This window comes from Gracilinanus agilis, chromosome 5 (assembly GCF_016433145.1).
Source record: "Gracilinanus agilis isolate LMUSP501 chromosome 5, AgileGrace, whole genome shotgun sequence".
NCBI classification, from domain to species: domain Eukaryota; kingdom Metazoa; phylum Chordata; class Mammalia; order Didelphimorphia; family Didelphidae; genus Gracilinanus; species Gracilinanus agilis.
The window spans coordinates 271,126,767-271,147,340 of record NC_058134.1 but is presented as its reverse complement, the minus strand read 5'-3'; the positions used below and the strand labels follow the sequence as shown (position 1 = coordinate 271,147,340).

At 42.1% G+C, this 20,574-nt stretch overlaps 2 protein-coding genes across 2 annotated transcripts in view; one reads left to right on the top strand and one right to left on the bottom strand.

Moving 5' to 3' along the window:
* Positions 1 to 2,252: 2,252 nt before the first annotated feature.
* On the bottom strand, positions 2,253 to 10,300 carry LOC123250186 (uracil phosphoribosyltransferase homolog). The gene is made up of 2 exons (XM_044679207.1): positions 10,286 to 10,300; positions 2,253 to 3,388 (listed from the first exon to the last, which is right to left on the bottom strand). Exons 1-2 carry the CDS (start codon positions 10,298 to 10,300, stop codon positions 2,564 to 2,566), a joined length of 840 nt encoding a protein of 279 aa, XP_044535142.1. The 3' UTR covers positions 2,253 to 2,563.
* A 2,606-nt stretch (positions 10,301 to 12,906) lies between these two features.
* The window catches only part of IRAK3 (interleukin 1 receptor associated kinase 3), an 88,544-nt gene continuing 80,876 nt past the window's right edge, over positions 12,907 to 20,574 (top strand). Inside the window, exon 1 of the mRNA XM_044679206.1 lies at positions 12,907 to 13,060. Coding sequence (XP_044535141.1) covers positions 12,907 to 13,060 — 154 coding nt within the window. The remainder of the gene's footprint in view (positions 13,061 to 20,574) is intronic.

Sequence of the window (20,574 nt, the reverse complement as noted above, 5' to 3'; positions counted from 1 at the left end):
ACTTTCCACTCAATTTTTCCTCCTGCCCCTGGGAACACCCTGGGACAGGGTTATTCAAATGACCCAGAATTGCTTCTTAGCCCAGAAAGCACTTCCTGCTATGTCCTGAATCTGCCACAAAGTTAGAACCTCACTTAGATGGTCAAACAGATCTGTGATTGCTTTGGTGGTTTCTTCCTGAACATCTAATAAGGCATTTGTCCATGTTTCCATTGAAAGTCTACTATACATGTTGAAAGCCTTCCTTCCTTTCCTCTGACTGTACTATGCTAGTAGACCATTCTGGCATAGGAACAGCCCATTTTCCCTTCCCATCATGCAGTTCTCTGATTTAGCCTCTTCCTTTAATTCCTTGGTGTTCCTTTTTACTTATATGTTGCATTCTGTGCAAACCCTCTATGGGCTTCTCACTAGCCTCTATGTGGGGCTCGTTGTATGTCATGTTTCACTGCCACATATGAATGCTGGTAGAATGCTTGCTTTTTTTCTTTTTTTAAATGAGTCTTTGCTTTCATTTTACTGTCTCCCTATTGGGGCCAGTAAAGCTTTGTAATTTCTACAAAGCATTTCACTTTCTTTTTTATTTTTAAATATTTATTTTTTAGAAAAGTTAACATGGTTACATGATTCATGCTCTTATATATAGTCCCCAACCTCCCCCCCACCCAAAGCCACTGCACATTTCCACTGGTTTTAACATCTACAAAGCATTTCAGCCAATTATTCTCATTCTGTTCCACTCTGGGCCCAGGTGTACCATCCAATTAAATTGACAAGTGATGGACAAGCTCTGTAGTGTAACCATCCATCCATCCAAACACCTGCCAAATTCTGGTCAAGAGATATTATTCATCCTCTTAATCATTTCAGAGTGGATGGACAGGTCGAACTCCTTAGATAACTTATAGATAGTTGTCTTCTAGGAGACTCACCAATGTTCTAGGGCTTCTTGTAAATATATAATGTCATTTGTAAGTAGGAGCATTTGGAGGACCTATGTTACCATCCACAGGGATTCTCTGTTGGGCTGCAGACAGGACGTACTTCATATATCACCCTGTTTTATGCCTTGCTTGATGTATATTATTGGGCTTTTGAATTTTCAAGATTCTTTTGCTTCCATTTTTTCACCTCCTCTTCTCAAAGACATTTGTGAAGCAAGGGGTATGAGTGTCATCATCTCTCAGAGATGTTAAGTTATTGACCCAAAACACATAGCTAGTTAGTAACAAAGACAAAAACAAAAGTTCCAGCATTCAAGGTACTTATATTATATAATAACTACTATGGATCCAGTGGGCCACTTGCTTTTTCCACAAAGGGCCCCTCTCATCTCTGGACCCATGCATGCATGCATGCAGATGGGAGGGAGGCTAGCCTCTAAAGAGAAGAGTTGAGTTTCTCTCTCTCTCTCTCTCTCTCTCTCTCTCTCTCTCTCTCTCTCTCTCTCTCTCTCTCTCTCCTTCCCTCTCTCCTCTCTCTCTCATCTTATTGACTCTTTCTGCCCCAACCATGAGACCTGGGGAAAAATTTCTTTTCATTGTTAGAATATTTTTTTAATATTAACGTATTTTCAAAGTGATTCCTCTCCATTTTGGAAGTGAAAATAGCAATCCTTGAAGTCCCTGGGAGGATACAAAGGATGACCTTTTTTATCCTATTTGGACACATCCATAATTGACAAAATTTATCAAATGGCTTTTCCAAATCATAGTCTTCCAGTAAAAAAAAAAATCACCTCATTTAAATTTATTTATTGACCAAGCAAGAAACCATTCTGCCTGCCACACCCAACACCCCCTACCCCACCCCACTCACAGGCAACCATCATTTCCTTTATCTGGATTGGTGATATTTATCTCTTTAGCCCTCTTAGGTTGCCATCCTGACTTCCCTGGGGTGGTCAATGGAAGCCACTGCTACATCCCAGTTGCTAAAGTTCCCATTTCCTTCACTACCCACCCAACTGGGCACTTTTTGGGAAATGAGCCACAAAGAAAATAATAGGCCAGCTAAAACGTGAAGTACACATTCTAAGGGGCTGAAATCTTGGGTTTGCTAGCTGTGCTAGGGCTATAAAAGAAAACAAGAAATTCCAGAAATATTGTTTTGTCACCAGAAAGGGGCCAAACTAGGAAAGTGCAAATAAAGTAGAAAGTAGGTACACCCCCCCTCTCTCTCTCTCTCTCTCTCTCTCTCTCTCTCTCAGCAAACAGAACACAATGCAAACTGCCAACGGGGCTGAGAAAACTCTTTTTGGTTTTATTTGTAACATCAGTAAATCTCAAAACCAAGAGGCTAAATTAACTCACTGAAAAGTCCAGCAATTTGCATAATATACACAGTTTTCAAATTCCCTTCAATTCTAAAGAACTGAGTGTGCTTCATGGCCACACTAGGTTCCAACAGTCAAGAAACAACCAAATGAAACGAAGAAACCGCCAGTATTTCCCATCTGGCCCAGAAAAAAGAAGTCCATCCCCTTCCCTGGCTCATCCCATTTCCCAACGGAAATGGGTCAAGAGAAAACTCAATGACCTTCATGACATCATAGGTGGTAACCTTAATCTGTCCCGAAATACTTCTGCCCAAAGTGTGTTGGCGCAACAGGATGGACCTCGGTGGTGAGGATGGTGAGGTCTGGGAACTCCCGGATGATGGACGTGGCGCCATGGGGCGTGGAGAAGAGGCTGAGCACGATGATGACGCTGGGCTGCACTCCGTGCTCTATGAGGACCTTCACGGCCTCGATGACGGTGTTCCCCGTGCTCAGGATGGGGTACATGAGCAGGACCTTCCTGCGCTCGATGTCCGGGGGGAACTTGGCGTAATAGACCTTGGCCCTCTGGGTGTCCTCGTCGCTCTGGATGAGAATCTTGCCGATGCGGATGGAGCGGCAGCAGTCGCGCAGGCCGTGCTCCATGGCCTCCCCGCTCCTCATGATGCTCACGCCGCAGTTGCCCTTCTCGAAACTGACGCCCTCGTACTTGTGGCCGGTCGGCGTGGTCACCGTGCACCGCTCGTAGGGCAGCTGGTTCAGGCCCTCCTCCACCACCAGCCGGATCAAACGGTCGGCGGAAAACACGAAGTCCCCGCGGCTGGCCGTCTTGGCCCGGATGATGGTCTGCAGCTCCCGGATCTGGTCGTTCACGGGCAGCACTTTGAGCTGCGGCCCAATCTGGTGGCAGAAGAGCCCCTGGGACTCGCAGTCCTCCGCCAGGGGTCCCCCAGCGTTGTCTGCCCCGTTGGCCGCCGGCAGCTTACCCCGACCTCCCGCAGGCTCCTGCCCGGGCCCGTCGCCGGGGGCCACGGGCTCCGGGCACGGGGAAGTGGCTGCGGCCGGAGGGCCGAGCTGCTGGTTATGGCAGGGCATGGTGTCCGGTAGCCGCTGGAAATACGGAGGCCCCTAGCAAGGTGAGCAGCACCCTTCCGCCAGCCTGCCCGCGAGCTGCTTCCGCCTCCTCCACCTGGCCGGACCCAGGCAAATTCTGGGCGGGCCGGCGCTTGAGGGGAATTATTGGCAGTTTAGGCTCGACTCCTATTGGGTGCCTAGAAAGGATTCGGGTCAAGGGTACCAAAGCACCAGAGAACCAAAGACTCCAAAGCGCTAACCGGCAGAAAATCGGAAACTAGCCTGGGGAGAGCCTGCTGAATCAGCATTTCCCATTTCGCCTCAGTTCCGCCCGGTCCAGACGAGTCGGGCTCCCAAGTCCCGAGTGCAAAGATTTGTAAAGTCCAAGGGAAGAGCTTCTCTTTGAGCCCAAACTCGAGGGAGTCACTGGACTGAGCAGGAGAGGGACCCCAGTCAGGTGCTGACTTTTGTCCCCCCTGGCAGCGATCATTTTCTCCCAAGTGGAAACTTCAGCTTCCAGTCATCAATCAGAGAAATCCAGAAATCGCGACTGCCTAGACTCAAGAGACCTTAAAGAGTAAAAGGGCCAGAAAAAGTAGAAAAGGTAGCCTGGGAGGCAGCTAGGTAGTCCAGTGGATAGAGCACCAGGCCAAGAGGACCTAAGTTCAAAAAGGGTCTCAGAAACTTCCAAACTATGTGACCCTGGACCAGTCTCTTAACCCCAATTGCCTAGCCCTTGTCACACTTAGAATTGATACTAAAACAGAAGGTAAAGGTTTTGACTAAGAAAAGAAAGAAAAGGAAGCCAGCCACCCAAGGCCTGTGTTTAGTTAGGCTCCCTGAGCCCAGCTAGGTGCCAGCAAAGAGCAGTATGCTAGTAAATGTTTTCTGGGCTTAAAAATGCACCAGGACACACTTTAAAATTTAATCAACATTATTAACTTTTTCTCTATTGCTTCTGAAGTCTAAACAAAGTAATGAGTCAACTCCCAATTCATTGCCTTTGCCGATTTCCAAGGTGTAAATGCTCCCACTGAAAATCTGAGTGACTTTTGCCACTACCATCATGCAACTGGAGTGTGAGAAGAGGCAGGGCCACTCTCTTCCCTCTTAGAAAGTATAGTGAGAGACAATTTCTTGGCACTTGGGAGAGTGAAAGAGGGAAACAAAAAGCAAAGTTACAGTCTTTGAGGTTCACTGGGCCAGGAGCACTCCTGCCCAGTGTCCAGTCGAGGAATTGCCTTCTCATCTGAAAGCTCAAGACCTTCATCATGAAGCCAAACGGGTCCCCAGAAGTTCCTGGGTAATTCAACACACACTCCATGGCATGTCAGGTGTGAGGAACAGTTAAGTAAGCCAGTGAGGCTGAATCAGAGAATGAAAGGGAGGCCTGGGGAGTAAGTCTGGAAAGGCAAACTGGATCCCCATTGCAAAGATTTGGAATGCCCAATGGAAAAAATTCTATTTGATCTCAAACACAAGAAGGAGTTACTGGTCTGAGCAGGATAGTGACACAGTCAGATACTGACTTTTGTTGTTTGTTGTTCAGTTATATCTGATCCCATTAGGGGTTTTCTTGGCAAGGATATTGGAGTGGTTGGCCATTTCCTTCTCCAGCTCATTTTACAGATGAGGAAACTGAGGCAAACAGGGTTAAATGATTTGCTCAGGATCATCCAGCCAGTAAATGTTTAAGACCAGATTTGAACTAGGAAAGCTGTGTCTTCCTGACTCTAATCTTGGAATTCTATCTACTGTGCCACTTAGCTGCTCTGGCTGTCTCAGTTCCAACTGAAGTGCCTTCTTTCACTGGAAGCCTTCCCCACCCCCAGTTAATTGAGTATCTTTCTTTTCTTCATTACTTCCTATTTATTCTGTACTTAGCTATTTGCATGATGACCTTGTAACTATAAATTCCTTGAAGGTAGGGATTTTCATTTTTGGATTTTATGTCAACCTGGAAAAACTGAAAGCCACTAAAGTAGTCAGCAAAACCAAATCTTCAATCAGGGAAGGGATAGGTCCAGGATAATTGGTTGCCACACAGAGCCAAATGCCAGATACTACACAAGGTTGGAACCCTGGGGCTCTGGGGATAATATCTCTGGAAGAATCACACTCGGGATGATACTCCAAAGAATAATAGAACAGAAGGATCTTATATATCTTTTGGGGAATTAAGCATCTCAAACATCCACTGACAGGTTGTAAGCAGGCTTGGGAAAGAGGCTCTAGCCAGAGGCTGGGGTATCAAGGAGTGGTCTACTACAATGGATACTAAAAGGATGGTTCCCGCACAGGTGTTGGTCTTCTTGGGACTGATCTCTGATACAATGGAGGAAACTTTTAAGAGTAAAAGGGTGATTGAGCATTTGAGTATTTCTATCACGCCTATTCAGGACACTTAATGGGTGCTGGGAAATCCCTTATTCAGTCTAAGACAAAGTCACTTTGGGACTTCACTTAAAGTAAGTTCCCAAGGGAAATGGGCAAACTTGGGGCTTCCAGAATTCACATTGACACTTCCATGCTACTACCATAAGTTGGATAAAATGGAGGGCCCAGTTTTGCTTAGATTTGTTGTTATTGTGATTCAGTCATGTTTGACTCTTCCAGACCCCATTTGGTGTTTTCTTGGCAAAGATACTAGAGTGGTTTGCCAATTCCTTCTCCAGCTGAGTTTACAGATGAAGAAACTGAGGCAAATAGAGTTGTGACTTGCCCACGGTTACACAGCTAGTATGTATCTGAGGCCAGATGAGACAGACCTCCTACCTCCAGACAGAGTGCTCTATCCACTGTGCCACAGAGCTGACAGAGGATACCAAAAAAACAAAACAAAACAAAACAAAACAAAACAAAACAAAACAAAACAAAAAACAGCATAGGAAGTCGAAGGTATCATTGATTGAGATAGTGAATTAGGAAAGATCTCATCCACTTATAGAGGTAGAGGCAATACACACAAGTAGATGGAGATTTATGCCTACAGTTGGCAGGGAGATGTCAGAACTGAAATATGAATTTAAGGACCATCCAAGTAGATATAATAGATAGAACCATGAAAGTAGATGAAATTCAGGGCAACTAGATGGCACAGTGGATAGAGTGCCAGACCTGAAGATGTGAGAATTTGGGTTCAAATGTGACCTCAGACACTTCCTAGTTGTATGACCCTGAAAAGGTCACTTAACCCTGTTTGCCTAGCCCTTGCCCTTTTGTCTTACAGTTGTTACTAAGTCAGAAAGTAGGAGTTTTTAATAATAATAAAAGAAAGCAAATGAAATTCTCCTAGGGAGGTCTTAGACAATGCCCAGGAAAGGAACAAGAAGAATGGGTAAAAGACAGAACAATGTGTTGTCAGCAGCAGTCAAGACAGAGGAGACTTTCAAGGAGAAAGGGGTAGTCATGGTGTCAGATGTTACAATAAAGAGACTGAGGAAAGGAAACACTACATCAGGTTTTGCAATTAGATTTGACAACCTTGGGAGTTTTTTGTCTGTTTTTTACCCATCTCTAGACCAGACTCTCAATCCACTGAGCCACCCAGCTGCCTCCTATTGACCCCCTTGTTTTATGAAACCCCAAATTTACCTGTGTCCCATGGGAACTTGCCTTCAAGAAAAATCCCTGACTCACATCCTTGTCCCAAACTAGACAATCAAGCACCTTGGAACATCTGGATAGGAGTGGAAATAGCCAATCTTAAGGACCTTTTTGTCTTGCTAGTTTCTCTTGTATCTAGCTGCTCCCAGGTATTCTAGCCTCTGACTGCATCCTCTTTCCCAAGCCTCTATGTAACCAGTCAATCATTCCTCCTTGGTTATACTCCCTAAGGTAGAAATATAACCCCAAGTTCTTTAGTTCCTCATTGGAAATTCCAATTATGGTATCTTTCTAGGAGACAGTGTTCCCCCAGTCCAGAGTAGTGGCTCTGTTTGGTGCCCGTGAGAGCATTGTCTCACTTGTCCTGATTAAAGACATAATTTATTATAACCACTTTGGTGGTTCTGTGTTTTGGGGGAATTAACAGATTACTTCCTTAATTTAAAAAAACAAACAAACAAACAAACCAGGGACAGTTGGGTAGCTCAGTGAATTGAGAGCCAGGCTTAGAGACAGGAGGTCCTAGGTTTAAATCTGGCCTCAGATACTTCCTAGCTGTGTGATCCTAGACAAGTCACTTAACCCCCATTGCCTTGCCCTTACCACTCTTCTGCCTTGGAACCAATGCATAGTATCAATTCTAAGGCAGAAGGTAAGTTTTAAAAAAAAACAAAACAACTTTTTTTCTCACAGGATTTTTGTTGTTCACTATGTAGAACCCAAGGTCAAACCAACAAATTTATTAAGTGTCTACTATGCACTAAGCCCTGATTTGAAAAAAAAGACAGAATTTATTTTCTCAAAGAGGAGATGACAGATAAACAACTCTGTACAAACAAGAAAACAAGAAATAAACAGGATCAACTGGAGGCAATCTCAGAGAGAAGGACTAGCATTCAGGAGGGTGAGGGAAAGCTTCTTGCAAAAGTGGTTTTAAGCTGAGACTGAAAGGAAGTCAGGAAAGCCAGAAGAAGAAGTTGATATGGAGGGAGGAATTTCTAGACTGGGAAAATGCAAGTTAAAATGCACAGAATTGCAGGATTGGGGATGGAGCATCTTATGAGAAGAGACAATAGAGGACAGTGAACCTGAGTCAGAGAGAAAAAGAGACAGGGAGAGGGAGGGGCGGGGGTAGAAAAAGAAGAAGAGGGAGAGAGAGACAGAGAGACAGAGAGAGAGAGAGACAGAGACAGAGAGAGACAGACAGACAGACAGACAGACAGACAGACAGAATCATTTTAAGAGCACAAGTCAACAACAATAGAGGATATCCAAAGGGTAGCTAGATAGCTAGTGGATAAAGAGAGACAGGTCTGGAGATAAGAGGTTCTGGATTCAAATTTGAACTTAGACACTTCTTTCCTATGACTCTGGGCAAGTCACTTAATCCCAATTGCCTTGCCCTTACCACTTTTCTGGCTTGGACCTGATACTTAATATTGATTTTAAGACAGGAGGTAAGGGTTAAAAAAAGAAACCAAGATATCCAGATTCGAATCCTTTCCCCACAAAGAAAAACCCACCACACCAGGAAACTACCACATATAAGTGTTTACTAAATAATTGCTAACAGTTGTGTATACATGTACACTTGTACTGTGTAATGCAACAGGCCTACCTACGTTCTGAGGCCTCTCTGACCTTATTCATATCTTGAAGCAATGGTTCTTTTGGGGGATTTATCCACTTGCAGGGGAAATAATTTCCAAATCCACGGGAAGAAGAAAGCTGAGGGTTTGTTTTTAATAAAAAAGATTTTGCTTATATCCTACCAAAAGATTTTTTGAGCTCCATGGAAGAAGAAAAGTGAATATTTTTAAAACATTATTGAACCCAGAGCTCCTGACAGGCAGAGTCAACAATAGGAACTAAGGGACAGTGACCAACATTTCCTGAAACAAAACAGGTCCTTGACCGAGGAACTGTTGGCAAACAAAATGAGCCATATTTTTCCGGTAAGAGAAATTTCTCCACCTCAGATTCAAATTTCTTAACAAGCATCATAGTAAAAAAGTAACTATTTACTTTAAATATTAGTTTGAGTATTTGTGGTTTTTGAAAATGAGTGCTGACATAATCCTGTAGGATTTTTTTGGGTGTTAAAGCCAAATTGTTTTCAAAAAAGGTTTGAATTTTAAAATATGTGTATATAAGTATATGTGTATGTGTGTGTTTGTACTGTGTTATGTAAGTGTGCATGTATGTACATACACATATAAATATACATAGAAAATACTCCCTGCTCATCCCATGCCTTCTTCCCTTCTCTCCTTTGATCGCTTAGTCAGTCAATAATAAGCATTTTTAAAAAACCCTTATCTTCTGTCTTAGAATCAATACTAAGCATCATGTCCAAGCCAGAAAAGGGGTAAGGGCAAGGCAGTGGGGGCTTGTCCAGGGTTACTGGGAAATGTCTGAGGCCAGACTTGAATTTAGGAACTCCCATTTCCAGGCCTGGCTTTCAATCCACAAAGCCACCTAACTGCCCCTCCAATATGCATTTACAAAGTGCCTGCTAGGTGCCAGGCACTCTGCTAAATGTCTTGTAGAAAAGAAAAACCAACTGAAAGACCAAGTCAGTCCATCAGCTCAGGGGATGCGATATTCAACATACTTTTTTTTTATATTGCTATTTCTTTTTTTTTTCAATTTCATGTAGAAACAATTTTCAATGATTGCTTTATGACATTTTGCAATCCAAATTCTCTTCCTCCTTCCCCTCCTCACTTCCCAGGCAGTAAATAATCTGATAGAGTTTATACCAGTACTGTCATATAATACATAGTTCCATATTCCCCATATCACTAAAGAAGGCATATATCACACATACAAGAAAAAGCCCATGAAGGAAATAAAGTGAAAATGGTTTGCTTCAATTTCTTCTATAGCTGGGGAATAGCATTTTTCATCATGAGTTACCTGGGGTTGTCTTAGATCCTTGTGTTCCTGACGATAGTTTAGTCCTTCACAGTTGGTCATCATACAATATTTCTTTTACCATATACAACAGTGGTTCCCAAATTTTTTTGGCCTACTGCCCCCTTTCCAGAAAAAATATTACTTAGCCCCCTGGAAATTAATTTTTTAAAAATTTTAATAGCAATTAATAGGAAAGATAAATGTACCTGTGGCCATCACCGCCTCCTTGGATTGCTGCAGCACCCACCAGGGGGCGGTGGTGCCCACTTTGGGAATCACTGGTATACAATGTTCTCCTGTTTCTGCTCACTTCACTTTCCAACAAAGAAGTCTTTCCAGGTTTTTCTGAAATGATCCTGTTCATTGTTTCTTACGGCACAATACTATTCCATTTCAAACAGATACCACAATTTGTTCAGCCATTCTTCAATTGATGGGCATCTCCTCAGTTTCCAGTTTTTGTACATACGTGTCCTTTTCTTTTTTTCTTTGATTTCTGACATATAAACCTAGTAGTGCTATGGCTGGGTCAAAGGCAAGGCATAATTTGATGGCCCTTTGGGCAGTTCCACATTGTTCTCCAGTATGATTGTATTAGTTCACAGCACCACCAATAGTGTATTAGTGTTCCAAATTTCCCACATCCTCTCCAACATTTGTCATTTTCATTTTTGGTCAGTCATATTAGCCCATCTAATAGGTGTGAGGTGGTATCTCAGAGTTTTTAAAATTTGCATTTCTTTAATAGTGTTTTGGAGCATTTTTTCATATGACTATACTAGTTTTTTCTTCATCTGAGAACTGCTAGCTTTGATCATTTATCAGTTGGGAATGGCTTGTATTCTTATAAATTATAGTCAGTTCTCACTGTATCTAAGAAATGAGAGCTTTGTCAGAGTCTCTTGCTATCAAGATTTCTTACAGTTTTCTTGTTTCCCTTCCAATCTTGGTTGCATTGGTTTTGCTTGTACAAACCCTTTTTAATTTAATGTAATCAAAACCATCCATTTTACTTATCTTAATGTTCTCTATATCTTGTTTGTTCAAGAATGCCTCCCTCATCCATAAATCTGTCAGGCAAACATGTTCCCCTAACTTATTGTGTGTCACCTTTTATTTCTAGATCTGGTATCCATTTTGACTTTATCTTGGTATATGGCGTAATATGTTTGTCTGTACCTAATTTCTGCCATACTCTTTTAGAAAAGTAGACTTTTCCCAGTAGTTTTTGTCAACTAGTGAGTTCTTCTCCCAAAAGTGTGGAGCTTTGGGTTTATCAGATACTAGGTTATGATAGTAATTTACTACAGTATATTGATTACCTAATCTACTCCATTGATCTACTCTATTTCTTAGCCAGTACCAGACTGTTTTGATGATTGGCCATTTACAATATAATATGAGATCTGGTATGGTTTTCAGCCCACTTCTGCAGAGGAGGGATATGTGTTTCATCATCTGTGCCCTGGACTTAAAAGATGTGATTCAGTAGGTAAAATGCTAGCTAGCTAGGTAGCCAAAGGACCTGGATTCATATCACAGCTTGGCTATTTACTACCGTTAAGACTGAGTAAATCACTTCAATTCTCTCTGTTCAGTGTCTTCCTTATAAAATGAGTGGCTTGGATCAAAATTACCTCTGAGCTCCCTTCTAGCTCTAAACCTGTGAAGCTTTAATCTTATGTCAGCTGCCTGCTAGTGTTATTTACTTGATTGTTGTCATTATGTGTATTGTTCTGGGTCTACTCTCTTTAATTTGCAATAGTTCATACAGTTTTCCTATGAGTCTCCAAATTCCTCATGTTTTTCATTTCTCACTGCATGAAAACTCATCACATTCAGATACTACCGTTTTTTCAACTCTTCTCCAATTGGTAGCATCCATTTTGTTTTTAGTGTTTAGCTACCACAGAAAAGGCTGCTAGAAACCTATTAAGGATTTTCCCCCCGCTCTTTGATCTCTTTAGGATAAATACTCTTTAGTGGTATCACTTGGTCAAAGGGTATAAATATTTTAGTGACTCACATATTTCTAGAATAGTTGGACCAGTTCACAGCTCCACCAAAAATATTAATACCCCTGTTTTCTCTTCCCTTATTGACATTGCTGATTTGTCTTTGACATTTTCCATGTATTGAAGTGAATCCTTAGAGTGGTTTCCCTTACTGCCGATTTGGAACGTTTGGATATGGTTGTTAATCCTCTTCATTTCTTCTCAAAACGTTCCTATCAAAATTTTTGACCAGTAATCTCTATGGCAAATTAACATTTTTGAGGAAGGAGCAAAGTAAGTAGGGAAGTCGAATAGTTGCTAAATAATAGAGAGAGAATGAAAGGATGAAAAGATTTAGAACCAAAAGGAACCTGAGAGGTTATCTGACCCAGCCAATTTCAAACCCCGCCCCCAAAAGCATTTAAACCCATCTTCTCAGAACTGGGATAGTCATAGCAGTGTGGTCCCTTCTGGTGCTGGAATCTGTTGAGATCTGTGATTTTTCTTGAATTCAGGGGGCATGCCCAGCGCCCTCTGCGGGGAGGTAGAGTCTAATGAGTATTGCATCACTCTCTAATTGTTTGGGGAGTCCGGTTTTTGCTAAGGATTTCTTACTTTTCCTCTCTGGCCCCACCACAAATGTTAGCCAGAAGCACATCGGCCCTGGAGAAGCCCGAGATGAATGAAAGACAGTCAGGGTAGGGGTGGGAGAGAAGAGTTGTGTCGCCCTCCAAAGTTCGGAGGCGGGGCCGGTTCCTCAGGCTGGGAATCTCTTCTGTGTTAGAGCTATAATTGCAGTTTGCGTCATGGAGCCGAAGCCTGGCCAGCTGCGGGACTTGGCTAAGGAACGGCGCTCATCAGACGGGGGTGATGGCTGCACGGGTCGGATTTCCGTAGTTGTGAAAGAGGGCGCTTAGGGAGAAGAGAGGGTGGAGAAAAAGCCCTGGGCTCCCCACCCACTCTTTGTTTCCCCTAGTTAGCCCAGTACCAGCAAGCAGCAGGGAGGGAATAGGGGTTCCCAGGCGCTTCGGGGCGATGGCTTGGGCGCCCGGTGACGGCAGGAGCAGCCCCTGGGAGCCCGCAGCCTTCCCCACGAGCCTGCCTCTGTTCGATCTGCCCCCTTCCCTTCTGGGCACCTTCTGCTCTATCCTGGACAGCTGCGACGGAGTACTGGGCTGGCGGGGACTAGGTGAGTGCTACTGCGCCCCCGCAAGTGGGGAGCTGAGGCCGGCGCGGGGGAAGGAGGGGCGGCTCCACGACTTTTGGGGGAAGTAAGTGGCTTGGCCGAGGCTGAGCTCTTTCTCCAGCCTGCGCCATGGGCTCCGAAGAAAGCGCAGGTGATGGGGAGGGCTGTTTCATTGCTATCAAAAGCACATATTCTTCTGGCGCTTTGAAAGACTTCGAAGTACTTCCAAGGAGAGTTAGTACTTTCTCTTGGTCGTGGAAGGCGCACTTTCTAGCTCTCTTGCCTTGTCTTACCCCGTCAAAAAAAGAGAATGACATTTGAAATCAGAAGGGACAATGTCCTCAAAAAGTTACTTTCATTTTTCCCCCTTTACGAGCATTCCTGGGTCCACAGTCCCCCATTTGCATTTCTGTCCCCAACTTTACTTTGCCTTTTAAAGTTTCCAGTGTTACCCAACTTGTCCATTTTCAACTTTATAATTGTATGTATGTGTATACATGAAATCTAGATTGTTTTTCAGCCGTGTCAGACCATTGGTGACCCCCTGGGCCACAACACAGGGGGCTTTTCTATTCTCCACTATCTCTCCAAGTCTGTCCAAGTTCGTATTCGCTGTTTCCATGACACCAAAGATCCACCTCATCCTCTGCCTTCTCTGTTTGCCTTCAGGCTTTCCCAACAACAGGGTTTTCCCCACTGAGTCCTGTCTCATCCTTGTCTGGCCAGAGTGTTTAAGCTTCATCTTCAGTATTTGACCTTCCAGAGAATAGTCTGAATTTATTTCCCGAAGTCTTCGATTGCTTTGATCTCCTTGGCTGGCCAAGGGGCTCGCAAAAGTCTTCCCCAGCACCAGCTGAGAAGCGCTGAGCTTTCCTTGTAGTCTAGCTCTCCAGGCCATATCCTACTACTGGAAAAACCAAAAAGCATTGACTATCTGGACCTTTGTTGGCAGGATGATGCCTTTGCTTCTTAGTAGGCTCCCCAGATGTGCCATGGCTTTTCTTCCAAGGACCAAGAGTTGTTTAACTGATAGTGTGTGTTTTATGATGTACCTTATAATTGTATATTTGCATATACTTTATAATCATAATGTATGTAGGCTTTCAACATTTCTTAAATTTATTTTCCTTCAGCTACTAATTGTTCAATTTGCCTTAATATAGGGAAAAGAGCACTGGGCTTACAGTCAGGGGACAGAGGTTCAAAGACCTTCTCTGCTACTTATTACTTATATGACTTTGGCCAAATAATTACAGTTCTCTGGGTCTTAGTTTCCTCATCTGGAAGAGGAAGGGGCCAGACTAAATAGCCTCTAAGGCAGTGATGGTGAACTGAACCTTTTAGAGGGGCAGGTAATGTGAGAAATGTTCTCAGGAACTGGTGGAGAGGTGGAGGGAGGAGCCTGTTCCTGAGGCCCTCTGGACCTCTTTCCCATGCTGTGTCCAACTCTGTGCTGGGGCAACAGCACTCACAGAGTACTCTGAATGCCCCCTCTGGCACACATGCCATAGGTTCACCACCATGGTTCTCAGGTGTCTTCAGTCTTGGAACCTATGATCTCAGGTTAGAATGAAGGTTTCAGTTCAAAAAAAGACTATAGCTTTTCAATCTTATTAATTTTTCTTTTTATCCTTAGCCTTTGCAGAGAATGTGGAAAGTCTACACTAAATATGTAGATTTGTCAATCTTTTTGTGAAAAATCTTTTTTCCCCTTAATAGCATTTTCCCCTACATAAATGTCCCTACTTTATGTAGACAGCCATTGTGTCTACAGCTAATATAATTTAAAAGTAAATGTATATGAACATTTGAATCATCTAAAATAATACCTTAAAAATTGTATGCAGAGGAGTCATAGGCAACAACATAGGTGCCTTGTGGAGAAAGAAACATAAATTCTGAGTCCCCTAATAAAAATCTCAGACAAGGCTCTTTTGTTTTTTTCAAAAGCAGAGAGATTTCCAATGGATTGGGGACTTTTCTGGTCTATTGCCTTCTTATAGTGCGGAGTGGCTTAAACAATGTTTCTACCTAAGGATTCATATGTGAATACTTCAGAGGATTTGTGCTTTCACCTGTAGGAGGAATGCCAGTATAAATACAGGTTGAAGTTGGTCCCCACCATACTTTAACAGGTGATCTTTGTGGATTGATGTGTGATATGTCAAAATTTACTTTTCTCTTTGGGGCCAAACTTTCAGTAATGAACATCTCTTAATTTGACCAGTCTAGTTCTCCGATAACACATTCTGACCTGTATTCAAAGTCTTTTCAGTTTAGTGGGATGTACCAAAACTTATACTTCCCTGGTTTAGCCAACTAGAATCTAGTATCACCATTATGCCACCATGAAGTATTGGAGGGGAACTTTTATAGGGATGTCCTGGAGCTAGCTTATATCAACTCTTAAGAGCCAATTGTTAAATTTTCAGCATGAACATTTATATTTCAGAAATCAGTAAACTTATAAATCTGGACTTCTTGATTTATTGTCTTATTGAATGTCTAGCTTTACAGTGATGGAGAAAATGTTAATAATGCAGATTAAGTTTTAAAGTGTATCATGCATATATATTTTTCTTTGGAGAGCCAGTTGTCAAACATTTATCAACATACTTTTGAGCTTTGAGAAGCATAGATCTTATAAAATCACAGGGTTTGAGAGCAGCAAGGAATTATAGAGATTGTGTAGTCCAATTTTGAAGACAAAGAAACTGACAGCCTTAGAAGTAAAGTAGACAAATAGGTAAGTTGGGGCTTAATGAAAAGGTACTTTTCCTAATAAATAGAATGAGTTTCCTAAGGATGTGGTGAAATCAGCCTCAGTGGAGGTCTTTAAACAATAATTGAATAACCTCTTGTCTAGTATGTTATAAGAAGATACTTTTGTTCAGTTATGGGTTGGACTTCTGAGTATTCTTCCAACTCTGAGATTCTGTGATTCTCCACTCTGCCCAGCTCCATCCAATTCATAGCAAAGAAGTGATAGGCTGTAAGACTTGGGCTCTAAGTTCCTCGGAACCCAATGCCTTGAAGGCATAACTCTGAAAGCTAAAAGCACATTTGTGTTTAAGTTAAAAAATTTTAAATATAATTTAATTTTTATTTATTATTTTATTTCTTTATTATTTCTTTTGAATTATTATGACCCCCATCTTCCTCCCTGCCCTTGGCACCTCTCCTTGAGTGTACTAATGAATGCAGGAAGAAATGGTTATTGCTTTGTACTACTGGTATTTCTGGCCATTTGGTGAAAAGCTTCCTTTAGTTCCTAAATGTTATCTAAAATTAAAAACTAGTAGTGTTTTTATTATAATCACTCCCAGAGTTCTAGCAAAACATAGATGACTATTTCCTGGAAATGTTGCAAAGCTTACTCCTGTCAAGTTTTGGGTAGGATTAGAAAGACAACCTCTGAGGTCTCCTCTACCTTGAAAACTGTAATTTTGTGTAGATAGAGGGGATGAGAGATAATTAATTTCAAAGATAAGCTGAAGATATGTCCTGCTAAATGGCCTGATGAATTTCTCTTTTAGTAGCTATATTGTAGGGAGACCTAAGAGGTAAGTTAAGTTGAAACCCCTCATTTTACAGACAAAAAAAATGGAAGACAAGAGAATTCCAGTGATCTGCTTAAGGTCCCAAAGTAGCAAGTAGTAGAAGTAGAATTTGAATTTGAATTTTTCTACTCCAAATCCAGTCAAGTTTTGACTATGTCATATTGTTGCCTTCAAATTTGGGGAGCATTGTCACATAAAAGAGGAACTAGGCTTTGTGCTTTGCTCCACTGGAAAGAAATAGGTAGAGGTTGCAGAGAGACAGAATTTCTCTTGCTAAGGGTTGGCTCTGAAGAATGCAAGTTCTTTTTCTGTGATAGTCCAAAGTGTCCCACATTTCTAATTGGGGTCAACTTCCTTAGAATTAAAGCATGATAGTAAAAAAAATCTCTATGGCTTATGGGGTATGGATCCTCTCTGAACCCCTTTCTCTTTTCTGGAACCAAGCATATCTCATTCTGGGAATTCTGTGTCACCTTCACTTTCCCTAATTTCCCTACAACACATGCTTATACAGACAGATCCTTGACTCCCATTTCCTAGAATTTCCTTAGGAATGGGAAACGAATAACAAGTTCTTTTTTTTTTTTAATTTTATTTTTTAAATCCCTAACTTCTGTGTATTGGCTCTTAGGTGGAAGAGTGGTAAGGGTGGGCAATGGGGGTCAGGTGACTTGCCCAGGGTCACACAGCTGGGAAGTGTCTGAGGCTGGATTTGAACCTAGGACCTCCTGTCTCTAGGCCTGACTCTCAATCCACTGAGCTACCCAGCTGTCCCCTGAATAACAAGTTCTTGAGCAAGAATCAGTCCTCTCTTAATAAAACACTTGGCCTTGCCTCCCTCAGTGATTTCCTGAATGAGAAGCAAGAAAGCTTGCAGGCACCCTATACATTGATTAAAAGAAGACAGAAGAGCATAGCCAAAGCTGTGTGTGTCAGGTCTGAGGGCAGCCTCTCACAAGAATGTTGCTGATTCCCCCATATCAAACACCGTCATGAGTTAAGGTCAGAATGCCTTAGGATCCTAGGTTCTGGCAACCTTCTTTGTAGTAACCATTATTAGCTCCATCTCCTTTCCCATTCATCACTAAATCTTTGAACCTCACCTTGAGTGGATTAATGAATGTGGGAAGAAAGGGCTATTGCTTTGTATGTTATTGGTCTGTCTGGCCATTTTGTGAATAGCTTCTTTCAGTTCCTAAATGTACATAACCAATTGGAATGCCGACACTAAATATCTTTAAATAGAGGTTGGATGACTTCTTTGGGGCAATGTAGTAGAGAGGCTCCTCTTTATCTCCCTTATTGCACAAGATGACCTTTGAGATTGTAAGGGGGCAGACCATACAGAGGGATAGTCCCACCTCTGAGAGGTCCTTGATCCCAAGGGTAGTTATATGAAATTTTCCATGGGAGCTATTTCACTGTTTACAATCATCATGATGCCATAGGTCACATTTTCAAGCTTTTGTTCCTGCCATACAGAGATCCCTTCCAGTTCTATATTCCTGAAACCAATACAATTTGCCTTGGTGAATTTAGAGGCTAAATGATTTGGGCACAATTATCACTTAATAAATGTCAGAGGCAAGATTCGAACACATGGGTTCCTGGCTCTAAGGCAGAGCCTCATTGTTACACTGTCTCTCAAGTCTTTATCACACTCTGTTCTGGTGGTATATAGTAGCTTGATAATATGGCAGTTCCGTAGTCTGGAGTCAAGAAGACTCTTCTTCATGAGTTCAAATCTGGCCTCCGACACTTATCAGCTATGTGACTGGGTAAGTCACTTAACCCTGTTTGTTTCACTTACATCATCTGTAAAAAGAGTTAGAGAAGGAAATAGCAAATCTCTCTGGTATCTTTGCCAAGAAAACTCCAGACGGGGTCATGAAGAGTCAGATACAACTGAACAACAACAGCAAAGCTTGAGTCAGATAATCTAGTTTCAAACTTCTCTTTTGTTACTACCTGTGTGATCTCTGGCAAATAATTTAACTTCCTTGGGAATTAGTTTCCTCATCTGAAAAATGAAGGCGGACTAGATCTCAGGTGTCAAATAAGAAGCCTGCATAAGGCACTCCCATGTGTGGCCCAAACCAGATTAAAATGGATTTAACAAAATAACAAAATACAATCAAACATAGAGAACTTAGCATGTGTTTTTCTAAGGCAATATGCAGCCTGAGCAGGATAGCTCATAATTCTTTATGTCCAGTTTAATGGACTCCATTTCTATTTGAATTTTACTACCCTGGGCTAAATGACTTCAAAGGTTCCTTCCAGCTTGCTATCTATGATCCTATAATCTTCAAAGCAATGTACAAAAGTGAACCCTCTAATCAGACTTGTGAAATAGTACTTTACCCAGAGGAAATGACAAAAGGTATCTTTTTGGTGGCAACTGTGGTGAAATCGGAAACTACAAATGAGCAAATTAGAGATATAATGAAGAATTCTAGAAAAGTCAGAGCTTCAAGCCCTCTTCAGTGATCTTACAAGAGACTGATATTTGAGAGACATTCTAGATTTAGCTAAAACTCAAAATAATCAATGATGTCAACCCCTGTGCTGATATACATTCTTCTATGTAATTCTGTGTTTCTTCCTCAATATAGAGTGATTGTTAAGAGATTTCATCAATACCATGAAATCTAACCTTTGACATTTATTAGCTTTGTGTTCCTGGGCAAGTAATTTAACCTCTTTTTCTTCTTCTGTAAAATGAGGATTATAATAATTGCACCTACCTTGCAGGGTTGCTATGAAGAGCAGTGGATACCATTTGTAAAGCATTTAGGAGTGCTGGCATACAAGAGGCACTTAATAAGTATTTTCTACCCCTCTCCTCCCCCCACTTAAGAATTTCTACTTCAGTTACCCATAAAGCTAAGGAGCTAAGAGTTTCCTTGAATACTTTGGCCTATGTGTAAGGGAGAGAATCCCTCTCCATCCCAGTCGATGTGGTCAAAGAGCCAATGAAAGTAATTCCAATATATATATACCTTCTGCTTTGATTCAATACTCAATATTAAGTATTGATTCCAAGGCAGAAGAGCAATAAGCACTTAGGCAATTGGGGTTAAGTGACTTGCCCAGGGTCACACAGCTAGGAAGTATCTGAGGCCAGATCTGAACCCAGATCCCTGAGATTCCATGCCTGGCACTCTATCCACTGTGCTCCATAGCTTTCCTGTAATCAAAATGTATTAAGGAGTTGTTAAGGAGTTTTCCTATAACTCTACAATAATGTGTGAAAGTATTTAATCCACTTGAGTGGATTATAAAGTTTTGTACTTAAGTTGTTTTTCAGGCTTGCCCTATTCTTCATGACCCTATTTGGAGTTTTCTTGGCAAAACCACTCAAGTGGTTTGCCATTTCCTTCTCTAGCTCATTTTACATGTGAGGAAACTGAGGCAAACAGGGTTTAAGGGACTTGCCTGGGTCACCCAGCTGGCAAATGTCAGAGGCTGGATTTGAATTCAAGAAGAGGAATCTTCCTGACTCCAGGCTCAGCACTCTAATCCACTTTACCATCTACCTACCCATTAAAACTTTGATCACTTGATAAAGGCAATGGACACTAGAAAAAATATCTTAGAGAATTAGCAAATATGTAGAGAATCACTCATACTCTTTAGGCTTTTGGAGAGTCTAGGCTCAGGTGTGCTTTGTGGAAGACCCTTGGGACTTTATATTCCAGCCCACCTTTTCCATTTAATCATGTAACCTAAGCTTCTGGACCAGCAAGAAACAACGCATGCCACCAGAGATAGAGACTTGTACTCAAAAATAGTCTCCCCAAGGGCAAAGCATGACCTCTTCTTGATCTCTTCTGGTTGAGAGTGGGGCCAACAATGGACTCAAGAAAGGAGCCAACCTGTGAACCCAACAGAGGCTAGGTGTGTAACCTAGGGAGAGAGAAAGCATTTCCAAGCTCTATGATAATGGCTGTCATT